Source organism: Manacus candei, unplaced genomic scaffold (assembly GCF_025592945.1).
Source record: "Manacus candei isolate 608988 ecotype Guabito, Panama unplaced genomic scaffold, ASM2559294v1 h1tg000050l, whole genome shotgun sequence".
Lineage (NCBI taxonomy): Eukaryota > Metazoa > Chordata > Aves > Passeriformes > Pipridae > Manacus > Manacus candei.
The window spans coordinates 9,972,682-9,985,639 of record NW_026138098.1 but is presented as its reverse complement, the minus strand read 5'-3'; the positions used below and the strand labels follow the sequence as shown (position 1 = coordinate 9,985,639).

General features: G+C 38.3%; 1 protein-coding gene across 2 annotated transcripts in view; it reads right to left on the bottom strand.

The window, feature by feature from the left end:
* Positions 1 to 5,379: 5,379 nt before the first annotated feature.
* Positions 5,380 to 12,958, bottom strand: part of GPAM (glycerol-3-phosphate acyltransferase, mitochondrial) — a 32,883-nt gene continuing 25,304 nt past the window's right edge. The window contains exons 18-21 of one of the 2 annotated variants that reach the window (XM_051799869.1): positions 11,045 to 11,185; positions 10,035 to 10,224; positions 9,867 to 9,925; positions 5,380 to 8,718 (exon numbers count right to left, since the gene is read on the bottom strand). In XM_051799869.1, the coding sequence (XP_051655829.1) occupies positions 8,602 to 8,718; positions 9,867 to 9,925; positions 10,035 to 10,224; positions 11,045 to 11,185 (507 nt within the window). In that variant the 3' untranslated portion in view covers positions 5,380 to 8,601. The remainder of the gene's footprint in view (positions 8,719 to 9,866; positions 9,926 to 10,034; positions 10,225 to 11,044; positions 11,186 to 12,958) is intronic. The other variant, XM_051799870.1, reaches the window with a different exon arrangement.

Genomic DNA, 12,958 nt, shown 5'->3' with positions numbered 1-12,958 from the left:
ATAAGCTGAGTTGGCAGCCCTGCCAACCCCTCTCCTTTCCATCTACCTTGAAGAAGATCCAGTTCTCTGTCTTCTACAGCTGTAGAGGGGCACTGGTTTGCATGGAGCGTGTATATGACACGGGTCTTCAACCCAGAACTCTAATCTTGCATCTGGGACACAGGTCTGGACTTGGAATGGTGGCTGTGTTTCTTTAAAATGCCTGTCTGGACCAGAGAGTGCAGGAGGAAGAGTAAAGCTTCTAAAATGCTAAATGCTTCTCTCCTAATGCATATTTTCTCTTGAAGCCAGGTAAACACCACAGAATGACCATAGGCACTAAAAGTGGTCTTCTAAGGTGGTGGTGTTTGTGTCAGGTGCCAAACATAGCCTGACTCCTGCAACTATAAAAATCAATCACAGCAACAGATAAAATCAACTCCAAATGAAGTGCTTTCCATCTGGCTACCAAGGAAATGATTGTTTGTTTCTAAGGGACAGTCAGGGGGCTGAGGTTTGGGAATGGTGCTGTTCAGGCCGTCACCAGAATTTGCAGCTGTAGATGAAACTCCACCACCATCTGCTGGACACACTGGAGATGGGCTCGTCTGTGTTTGGCTATGAGCAAAATGACAAAACCCCTCTAAAGAAAAAAGTTTAAAATGCTGGGACCAAAGTCCTTAGTCCCGTTTTCCAGCCATTGGGAATTTTTTTCTACCCATGGACATAAGTGGCAACTACACATCTCCTTTGGAAAGTCTGATTTTATTTCATTTTATTGTAGATAGATCTGAGAGGCAATTCTTACAGTCTGAATGCAAAAGCAGGCAAACAGTGGGGGAAGAGTGTTTCTTTAGGCAATTTAAACAAAAACTCTTATGTTGTTTATACAGTAGTGAGCAGTCAGACTCAAGGTTAACCTATTGTATGAGAACGAGTTGGGAGAAAGAAATCACTGTACCAGAGCAGATAGAGGACATTGCAGTAGTCACACAGCACTAACAGGGAGAACTGAATGTTTTGTATCAAAGAGAATCACCCTGAGCTACTTGGATCAGGAGTCTCCCTGTGCCTCCCCTCCCTTCATTTATTCCCACCTGCTGTGATGATGTTGGACAGCCAGGACCTGCCCAGGCTGTAGCCTTCAGTGCTTGCCACATGCTCCATCCCTGCTGTGCCATGGCTGAGCAGGTGCGGCTTGTCCCACTCCAGGGGCAGGAATGGGGCAGAGGTGTCCAGCACAGGATGCACCTCGGGATTGCCAGCACAGCAGGGCACAGCTCTGTGCACATTCATACCAATGCAACCACAGAGGCACTGGCCCATCCTCCATCCCTGCCCTGAGGGCCTGGGAGCACCTCCTGGGCACCAAAGGGCTTTCTAATAAACATAGAGCATTAAGTGGTCTTCCCAGAAACACATTTGGAGAATATTTAAGAGCCGTGTGCTGAGTTCCATATCTCCATGTATCAGACCAACATCCCTCCAATCCTCCAATGCACAGTCCTCCCAACACTCCCTGTCCTCTCAGCTCCTCACCTCTTCTGATGATTTACAACAGCCTGGTCACTTCCCTGGGGTTTACCTCCAGGAGGTCCTGCATATCCAAAATTTCCTGCACCAAACCAACCTTCCAGCTTATGCTGAGTCTGCAGCAGGGCACGACACACCAGGCTATTGCACCAGCAATGTCTCAGGCCTGCTGCATCATTTAGATCTGATTCTTTAATAAATGAGGAAGTGAGGCTTTAATAAAAGATAAGGGAGCCTTGGACTGCCTCGCTCAGACTAATCCTTTAATGGTTGAAAATGATAGACAAGCTGCTCCAATTTCTTATCTAGCATTTTGCTTTGAATTATTAATAACCAATTTGTACTTAATTTACTTAGTTCAGAAAATCAACTACATGTGTCACTGATTCCAACATTTTTCATTTTTATTGCCTTCTGCATCGACAAAGGGATAACTTCACATAAACCAACTGAAAAACAAAAACACACACACACAACCTCCTGCCCTGGTTTGCTCTCCCAACTCTCTGGAGTATATCCAGAAATACCAGCTTCTAATATTTCTATGCTTCTTGGCTTCAGACTTCCTTAAACTACAACTGGGGTTAATGAATACAGCTGGTAAATGGATAGAATCCCCCTAATATTTAAACCAGTTTTCCTGGACTCTTGGACAAAAAGAAACATTTTGGGGTAAAAGGGACAGAATCTGAAGTTTTGAGGGGAAAAATGGAGGAGTTTTAAAACTAAGCACCAGAATTAAATCACACTATAATTAAGTATTACAAAAACATAAACACATGTCTAAACTTCCTCATCTCATCATCTTTCTCATTTCCTAGAGAATTCATTTTATTACATGTAATGATAAATTTTGGGGGAGGTTAAAAAATATTTTTCAAAGACTGTGCCCTGTGGTAAGGTTTCATCAAAACGTAATTTCTACTCATATAACATATAATTCCACAGCATAAAAGTTCATCTCATTAAGTCAAGTTGATTATTTTCAAAAATAGCAAATAACACTTATTCAGGAAAACAAATATTACTGGACTAATCAAACTGGTCTCCAAAAGGAAGAGAAGGTTAATTACAATGACAGGAGAATGAAATGTCACAAACATTTCAAATCCAAATGTTTTTTTGAAAGATTTTATAGAAAACTTTTGATAAAAAGTTTGTTCTACAGTTTCAGCCCCAAAACTAAACAAAGCCACTACTTCAATGCAAAGTTTTTCTTCCAATTTCTTTCCCAAACACCTTGCCAAAATAAGAAAGCACAGGAAGAAACATACCTGCTTTTTAACACATCGATTTTTAAGGATTTTCTGATAGGAAAAAAAAAAGGATAAAAAATACTCATTAATTTTAATTAACATGTCTGGATTTTCAAGTACCTTATTTTTATATTCTGGGGGCTCTGTTTGAATGAGAAAGCTGAGTCACCCAAGAAATAATTGCTGTTAAGAAAGATAATGATAAGGACCTGGGAACAGGAACAATCACCGGGATGATGAGTGCCTGAACTTGTAGCACACTGGAAGAAGAAACTGGGGAAACTGGAAGCTATAAATGGCCAGCCAGACAGTGAGACAAAGGGAGCAAATTGTAGTCAAAGGTGCTGAATTATGGTAATTAAGTTTAATGAAGGAGAAAAATCAACACAGAAAAAGGCTTTTACAGCTTTCCGACAGGTACTAGTTTAATTGGTTCTCTCCATTCTGCAGAAAAAAGAGGATGTCTGATTCAAAAAGAGTTGAGCACTGTGGCCAAAATTAGGCTTCAGCTACATTTAAAAAACACGTACATTAACATGGCCATAAGGTGAGCCTGTGAAACTTTTCACAGATACACAACACACTTAACTGGGAAACAACCAATCCATCACCTCTTCCTTAGCCTCACCTGAAGAAGGACAACAAATCAAAGGTGTGACATTGGTTTCATAGAGATGCTCCAGCTAACAGTTAACAAGCCATTTTAGGTACCAATTACATAGCAACCAGTACACACACAGCATAGAGCTCTCTAAAAGAAGCTGCTTAAGCATTTTTGGGGAGGATCGTGAAAAGTCTTCCAAAGAAAATCCATTATGCTAAAATAGCGGCCTGTCAATTCAGTGGCATTTATAAATGTTGTTTTCTTTGGGTAGATACAATCACTGGAGCCAGAACTCCAGAGATAACACAACAGTCAAGGCACTAGTAAACCCAAAACTCATGGAAAGCCAAGTGGCATTTCCTATTTCCAAAGCAGTGCCAGAGTTAAACTGTAAACTGTTAACAGATTACAGGGTTAATTTCTAATTTATTATTGCAATCTGGAGCAGTCTGGAAGGTGAAATGCCAGGGACAGGATTCCTCACTCCTTTTCCAGTCACCAGGGATTTTACTGCTGGCAGAGGTAGGAGGCACCAACACATCTCTGCGTGAAAATGCTCACACAACACTCAAGACAGAGCAGAGCCAGAGTGATGTGATCTGGTTTCTTCCCTAGTCCCTTCCTGCTCCCTGCTGGCACTCCATCTGCTTTTTGCCCAGCAGAGATACTAAGCAAACATTTTTACAAAACAACCTTAGTAAGTAATAGTTATACAATAATTAACTAAATAGCCTTTGTTTCATTAACTGTCAATGCTTTGTGACAGATGAAATCTGAAAGTCTCTCCGGAATTTATGGTCTCTCAGGTCTGAACTCTGGCGCAACACACAGCAGTGAACATTTCACACATATTTCTTCAGAAAGAGATAGGAAGCCTCTTATTCTAAGGACAGCATCAACTATGAAACTTTTTGAACAATTACATTAAGAGGTTGACCAACTCAAAGAATAATAAATAAGGACAACAACTCTTGCACAGCAATTGCAAAGCGCTAAGAACATCTATAAATGAAGACTGAAAAGAAAATGTTTCAAGCAGCAATTCAAATCAATGTGGATCTTACCTTGAAAATACAGGGCTACTGAAAACATGGTGTACCATAAGAGAACAAAGCAGAGAGCTCAAAGCAATGATCCTTCTAAGTAAGCCTGACAAGCTTTTATTATAGAAAAACTGAATTAAGCAAAAACTAGAGATAAGTGCTTTATCTGACATTTGGGATTTCAAAAGACTGAGAAATAGGAAGACATTTACAGAAAGAATAAAATGTAAGGTCATCACCAACAAGAATTGGGTTTTATTCAAGCTATTGGCAATAATTGAATTTTAAGTTTCCTGCTTCAGCCTAGAGTTGTCAATTAGGCAAGCCTTGCTTGCATGTGAACATTGCTAGAGGCCTCTTAAAGAATCAGCTGATTATAACTTTTTTTTTTTCCTGAAGAGTGAAGCAGCATCCCTCCTTCTCAATTTAGGTAATGATCATCTATGCAGGTTTTATTATATTAAAGCCTCACTCCAATTAATTCACATTTCCAGATGCTGTCACAATTGCTGACAGGTGCTTATTGAACTCCAGGTCAGCTTGAAATCACCACAAGAAGGCACAGCCTGCAGCATCAGAGCCATCCCAGGCTCCTGTATGACACAGACACTCCCCCAGGAGGCGAGAGGAACTCCAGAAGAACTCCATGTACAACAGCCTTGCAGGGATGGGGAAACAGAGAAACAAAATGGCACTTCCATTTCACAACAAAAGAGACAGTGGCTCAGGAGTCAAGATGTCACCTCAATCTGCTCTTTAAATGGCTCTGCTCCAGCACATACACTGTTAAGAGATACATCTGCAATGAAAGCTTTTCATGATTTAATTTCAGAAACTCCCTGCAGTGGGACAAAGTTAATGAATGAATTATCTCAGCAAGTTATTTAAAAAAAACTCAATTAAACAGACAGAAAAGAAAAAACAAACCAAAAAACAAAAGAACACTACAAGAGCTTGTCAAATGTCATATTACCAAACAGTTTAATTTATTAAAATGACTCCAGTACACCTCTGTGCTTCTAAAACAGACACAGCATTACACATAACAGGTAAAACGTGGTAACATTCTCAAGTCAGCAGTTCCTGGCTCAGTGGCACAGAAACACAAAAGCAACAGTATCTTATATCACCTCCCAGCTCAACCTTCTTCTACATTGGTGACTGGGATGCTTCTCTGTGGAGCAGGCAGTTGAATGCAAGTGTGTGCATATGCTTCCTAATCAGAGATGGGTGAGTAAAGCCCTATGCTGTCAACGGGAAGGCAGCTGTGCCTCTGACCTCAGTGTCAGTAGAAAGTAAATACACAACCAAGACTATGATCAGTGGGGCCCTGGATTGCTGTGGTGGCACAGCAAGTGGAATTCTACATTTCCATCACTCTAAAAACGTGAGATCTACAGGATATGTATGGAAAGATTAATTTTCTCATATCATGAAAGATCCTGGCCCCAAAAGACTTGCACACCTGAGTATTATGCTCATATGAATGACGAGATTCGTGTAAGTCTTTATAAGAGTCTTAAAATACATTTGTGGTAATTCAGGGCCAGTCCTTTCTTCTTTACTGGTTAACTTACTGAAATCAAGCAAAGGAAACATGAAAAGTTAGTAAAATCATAAGACACTGAAGGTGTAAATACAGTGCAAGTGTTGGGTTTAGTTTTTGACTGTTACAGCCTTATAATTTTATATTCTGTGCTTTAATTTGAGGGAAAAGCATAGATGTTGTGTGTCATAACATACACACTTGCATATATACATGTATACATACACATTTGCAGCAGAATGCAAAGGCTTCCAGTGGCATATGATTCATAGTACCCATCTCTCACATGCAGGTTTTCTTCATATAAAATAACCCAATTTTACAGGTGCCCCCTCCCTCTGCATATATAAGCATTCATTATTGCGTATTCACATGCATTATTGCCCTACCCACTCACTGATTTATATTAACCAGATTTATTTTTTTATTTTTTTTTTTAATACAAGCCATAAAGTATCTTAGTTGCAACACCTAGCCAGAACACTCCAGTGACCACAGTACTCCTGGGTTTTATGGTAACTAATACCTCCGTTGGCAAAACATATTAATAAAATGCCCCAAGTTTTGTTTGCTTCATATTGCTTCATTTTTAAAAAACTTTTATGTACAGTCTTCGCTGTTAGTACACTCCAGATTTACTGAAATGCAGTAAACTATGAGAGCTTGTTATTCAGAAGCACCTAGTCTTTTTTTGACATGAAATAGAAGCCATCAGCAACAAACGTTGTATGGAGAATTCATCAGGTGAAGGAACGGTGTACATCAGTAAATATGAGATGAAACTGCTTCCTAAACAGTTAGTAGACTTCACAAAAACTATGTGTGATGTAGTCACTGTCCTGCTGAGACAGCAGAAGGACATAAGAACACAAGCGACTCCAGGGTCAGTGTTTATCCATATTAATGTAGCTTTGGTTCAGAAATTCTTTAAGTGTTGTAGAGTACCTGGTTTAGTGACAAAACATGTGCGTCTCACAGTGCTAACAGTATAATGCTAACAAACTATAAACTGCAGGTTTCAAGTATTAATAGCATTTAATAAAAAAATTTACAGAAATATTCTTGTTGACAAATGTGCAGTACAAATGCAAGGTCCTCGGCCACAAAGTCTAATTTCTGTGCATCAGTTCTGTGCTGGCATAACAGTGCAAGTGCTGGGATTCAAGTATGCTTTTCCATATTTATGTTAAGCAACAGAGATTACATGATGAAGTTTGGGGGATTTTCTACTCATAAGGCCAGGACATGAGAATCAAGCAAAGCAATGCAGCAACTGAAATGTTTGATTTCCCTCGTCTGGAAGTACCACCTCATCAAGAAGGCAATCTAAAGGAGGGAAAACACATTTCACAAGCAAACCAGCTTCACATACCACCAAGGTACTGCTTCAGCTGGATCAGTTGTACTAAAATACAGGACTACAAGTTGCAATCTAATCTCCACTCACATGAAGAGAAGATGAAATCTACAGTGCAAGTCCTCCATGCAATAGGATCAAATTGCAAGACTAGAGTCCTGTCTCATAGGACAGAATTTATTCATCATTCAGTTTTGTTTATGAATGATATTTTTTTTGTCAGTTAGATCACAGTCAAAAGTACATTGTTTATATTTCTGGGTTTCTAGAGGTACTACTTCATGCCAATTTAGATCTGTTCAGCAACAGAATACAATATGAACATTTGTTTCCAAAGAACTGCAGAAGTTATTGCTGAAATTTTCAGAGCCAAAGTTAAAAACTATTTCACCAAATCAAGTCTTTACTCCACTTAAAAAAAAAATCTGACATCCTATTAATTAAAAAAACCAACCAAACAAAAAACTCCCCAAACTTAACAGTTATTTTCAATTAAATAATAATCTAAGATATTCACATTCAGGCAACTGTCTCCTGACTTTCATCTGGCTGAGTGACAGATGCCACAAAAAAAACAAGAACACTACTCTCACATTCTTCCTGACAGCAGTGATTAGTGCAATTTACCACTGCACTACACAGCTCTAACAGTGCAAGGTGTGCCTGCTGACGTTTCTCACAATCTTCTGCTACATGATTGTTATTCTCAGATGTCTGTAACTGTAATTCTCATTAGAATTTTGGCATTTATGTTAACATTTATGAAAAACAATGGCTTTATCCACAAAATATGTAGCCTGCCTAAGCAAAAATTTTAAACCATTTATTTAAAACAATAAAACGGAATTGGAATGAAAGTTACTTGTTTATGCCATAAGCTGTGTTGCCACTAAACTCAAGATCTCAGGGCTAGCTACAGACCACTAAGGTGTGTACTTGTGCATCTGTTACAGTCTTTAAAAGTATATTTAAAATGTAACACTGATAAAACTTCACTCTTCATTTTACATCTAATTCTAATAATTTATCTTATTTTTTGCAATTTGTTTAATTACTTGTATCCAAAGTGTCATCTGAGTATCGCTGTATTACAACAGGACTGGGACTGTAAGAAACCCATAAATGCATATGTAAGAAGGCACTTGTCTTCCAGTAGTTCAAGTCAGAGAAGGCCTTACCCGGACAGTGGCACCTTACACTTTGAAGAATTAGCAAATGTCCCCAGGCTTTGCCACAGTCTCAAAACCTGTCTTCGTGTCCCTGGACAAGGTGCTGTATGTGGTCTATAATACCATGAAGCTCATGACGAATTCCAGTAGTTTTTGCCTGTTGCGCTGAGGTAGGAATGTCGTGCTTAGTTCCAAAATGGTGTCTTTGCTTTGCTTCGTCTGTTTGAAAACCTAAAGCACAGCATGAACATATGTGAGTATCACCACGTTAAAGGAATCTCCTTCCTTTTGTGATTAAAATTTTACAGCCTATACTAAGTTTTGCCTCATCTACAAGACTTTTTTTTTTTCCTCCCTTGAAGGCTTAAGTGGCAATGCCTTTAGGTTTTCAAGTGGTATGGAAGAAGAGAAACTCAGAAATAAGTACATTGTATGATAAACAGCCAACTCTTAACAGCGAGAGGTAAAACACCCAATTAAAAGACATCTGAATTGAAAGTGTGAGCACTTTGAAAACAAGAATTCAGATGCTATGCTCTACGTGGATGCTCAGCAGATGCTACCTAGTTTCACTTCTTTTAGTTTATCTTGCTGCTGGAAAATAATGGATTTGATACACGCTTTCTTCACAGCTCTTACATTTATAGGAAGATACCTTTACTATAGACCACCTATTTCTAGATTATTTAACACATCAGAACTTAAACACAGAGGTTTGAAATCCCATATCTAGCAAAATTTTGCCTAAATGATACTTTCAAAATTATAATGCTAAATCACATTCGGAATTCAGGAAGCCATGTCATTCTGATGAAGGAAGAATGCTTCACTTACAAAATCCAGAGAGGTGATTTAAAATTCAAAATGTTACTGGTAGTGTGCAAAATTTAATGTTTATTTTAAAGAACGCCTGTATCCTCGTGGTGGACACTGGAGGTCCACAAGGATGGTTCTGCTGTAGATCAATCACTGTTAAGCCAAAATTCAGTAACTAATGCTTTTTTTAAGATTTAAGTAGTCTTCAAAATTAAATTTAGATGTTACTAAGCACAGAACATGCTCTCAGCCTTTCAATATTGTTCAATAGGGACATGGAGTAGAGCAGAGGGACTTCATTTTCTGTGAATAAAAATGTCTGGTCACCCAGCCATCATGACAGGTCTTCCCAGGGGCAAGGAACGCCCTGTTCTGCAACTTGTGCTCTTCCTTTTACAGCCCTGAGCCCAAAGTAACCAAAATGCTCAAAACCCACAACACATTTCCACACATACATTCACAAACTTTAAACTGCCACTGAAGAGATGTCTTTAAATGTCAAAATTGTGCTCATTATTAAAATGAAACTTAATAGTCACCAGATTTGAGCACCAAACACTTACCCCAATGTCCTTGAACACTTTCACTGCATTTTTCACATGACTGTAGGTAGCACTCTCAGCTGCAAGAAAGAAAACCAAGGGATAAACAAACTGCAATTTAATTTGGGCTACCTTGCAATAGGAAGAATAGAATGACTCAATTCCAGTTCCAAACCCAGTTTAACATACCATACACAGCAACATTCCTCTCCGTCCTGCTTATTAAGTGCTTGTGTAGCTTTTGAATATATTCAGATTCTAAAACAGGACCACTAAAATTGTGCACAAAGATGACAGCAGAGCTATATGCCTCCAGTAAAGGTCCCAGTAACCTCTGCAGGAAAGTGATGTACTGCTGGTGCTCTTGAGACTGGCTCACCTAAGAAAAGGCAACAAAAGGTTCAGTGACAGAGACCAGCAGAAACAACATATAATCTGCAAGACAGAACATGGCAAAATGGCAGCCAAAATAATTCTTTGTACAAAAAGGAGTATGGGGGCACAGAACATTATGGAAGCATAGCAAAAAGGCAGTTTACCATGAGGCACAAAAGAGGCAATGCACATCACAGATCGATGCTGTTTTTTCTCCTCTGAGGTATAACTATTTTTCTAAGTTAAAATTAAAGACATCATACTGTTCTACAGCCAACAGAAGGGTTGCCATGCAATCACAGATATGGACAGATGTTTTCAATAGTTAACAAGATATCCTAAAGAGTGTTTGTCAGCTCTGTGAGAAAACTGGTAACATACCTAAATTCAACATGAGCAATCTATGAAGAGAAATATAGGCTGAATATAAATACCAGCTCAATCTGCCCCTTTTAGAGTGCATGTAGTCAGTAAAGACTAAAACTAAGATACTTGAGTATTTATCAGTTTTCATGACTCTAATAATTGCTACTTCATGACTCTAATAATTGCATCTCCCTAAAAGATTATTTGATGTTTCTTCAGCTGTTTTCTTCATGTAAAGGACAGAAAGGTATTTTGTTGACTGTACAAAAATACTACAGGCTAACACTGCAAACCAACAACAAAATAATAATAATAAAAACAAACAAACAAACCAAAAAAAAAAAAAACCCAAAACCAACCAACCAAAAAAAAAATTATAATTACCAATCCTAAATGAGCACAGTAGTTTGTATCTCTCACAACAGAGTTCAATATTATTAGCCTTATAGAAATAATACCTTCAGGTAGCAATCTCTCTGCTCTTCTCCAAAATCACTGTCTTCATCTTCCTCATCACTTCTCCAAGATAATGGCTCAGGGAGTTTTTTATTCCATTGGTGCTCTGTAAGACTGGGGCTAACATCCTCCTGATCATCCTGCTTAAATTTGAAAGACAAGGTGGTAAATAGGTAAAAAGTCCAAATCCAAGTAAGCAATAGGGGTTTTTTATAACCTCATCTGACTAAACCAGTCTGTTTATTAACTAATATTTAATGGAAGCAGGTGAGACTCAATTATAGACAGCACTGAGAAGGGACAAGAGACATTTGGTGAAAAAAAGGTTTTTCTTTAGTTTCCCTGTCGCTTTAAAGTTAAAATCTTTGCAAGTGTTGCTGAATCTTCCTACCAGAGGCCATGCAGTAGCAGCTGCCAAGCAAGTGTTTTCAGCTGTGTTAGGACAGACAGTTGAGAAGCTCTCTGGTTGTGGTGTTGCTAACCTCTGTACTACAGTTGCCTCAGAGAAGTAAACTGTTATTGTATTACAATAGCTAAAAACTCAATGCAGAATGCTACAAGTTGCTGTTTGAAAGTAGTAACTTATTGCCTCTAATGATGATGCTCTTGCATTTGTCCCCAAGTGAGATATGGGCTGGAACAGAATGAGTCAGTTTAAATCAAGAAGGCCACAAATTATTTAAACCTTGATTATGTTGAGGCAAGTGCGTCAGAAGTTCAGGTCTGCAATAAATGAGGTTCCACAGAAATACTCCACCTGACCAATGAATGTTTGATGCAACATTCAATTTTAACAATGCATCTTCAGAAATGAGTTTTAGAGATATTAAACACACACTCAGAAGAACAAGAGAGACCTTAGCATCAGTCATTCACCATTATTTGTTTTGCTCAAAGCAGCAGAATAGGAAGGTTTTTCAAAGTTCAGCATTGCTGAGTCAAAAAGGAAATAGCCCCGCATCTTTATTCCATTTAGAAATGGAAATCAAAAAACATTAAAACTAAATGGATAACAGACACGTTGTTCATGCGATTACTGTGATAATATTCATGGGAAAGAAAAAGGCCTCTGCAGCAATGAAGAATGACATCCTTCCAGTCTTGCACTCTGATAAAATATTTTATTTTGAATGAAGCAAAGGTCATAAAATAACCTTAAAAATAAATCCCAAAGAGATCACTATGTGTTAGGAATATTTTTTTGTTTTTGAAGTAAACATTAAAATCACAGGAGAAGAATATTTTAAAAAAACATGGGTCAGTCAGGCTCAATTTAAGGGGAAATTGATTTATGTGTTAATGTCAGCAGTAAACTGAAATCATTACAAGGGACAAAAGCTATCCACCTTTCCTAAAGAACAGGTTGTAAAACCCCCACAAGCATTGCCAGCTTCTCTGAGGTTGGGAAACAACCATTGCTTACACTGTTTGCATGGATTATGCAAATTTTTAACATTTTAAAAGCAGGTACAGAGGTCTCCCAAGTTTAAAAAATTTAATGAGGGAATATATCTCATTTTTCAGCATTCAGATGTTGCACTGGTGGTTTATGTCAGACATTACAGACAGATATTTCTATACTGCCTAACAGGTACTATGTCACAGCTATAAACAGTGAAGTACCAAACACAACCACCATAACTTATAGAAGAACCCTGAGGACCAATTTCATGCTTGACTACACAGAACTGCACATCTACTGCTGTCCACACCTATTTTCCTCATCTGTCCCCAGGCATGGAACACACAGGTTTCTTCCTAAATTATGATTAGCATTAATTTTTTGATTTATCTAATGATGATTGCAATCTAATGCATGACAACACATGAGTAGTTCAGATAAAAAGGAAGCAGTAGCAACTCCAGAGGAGAATGTTTAATATTCAGGTATAACAAGTAAATAGTACCTATGGTAA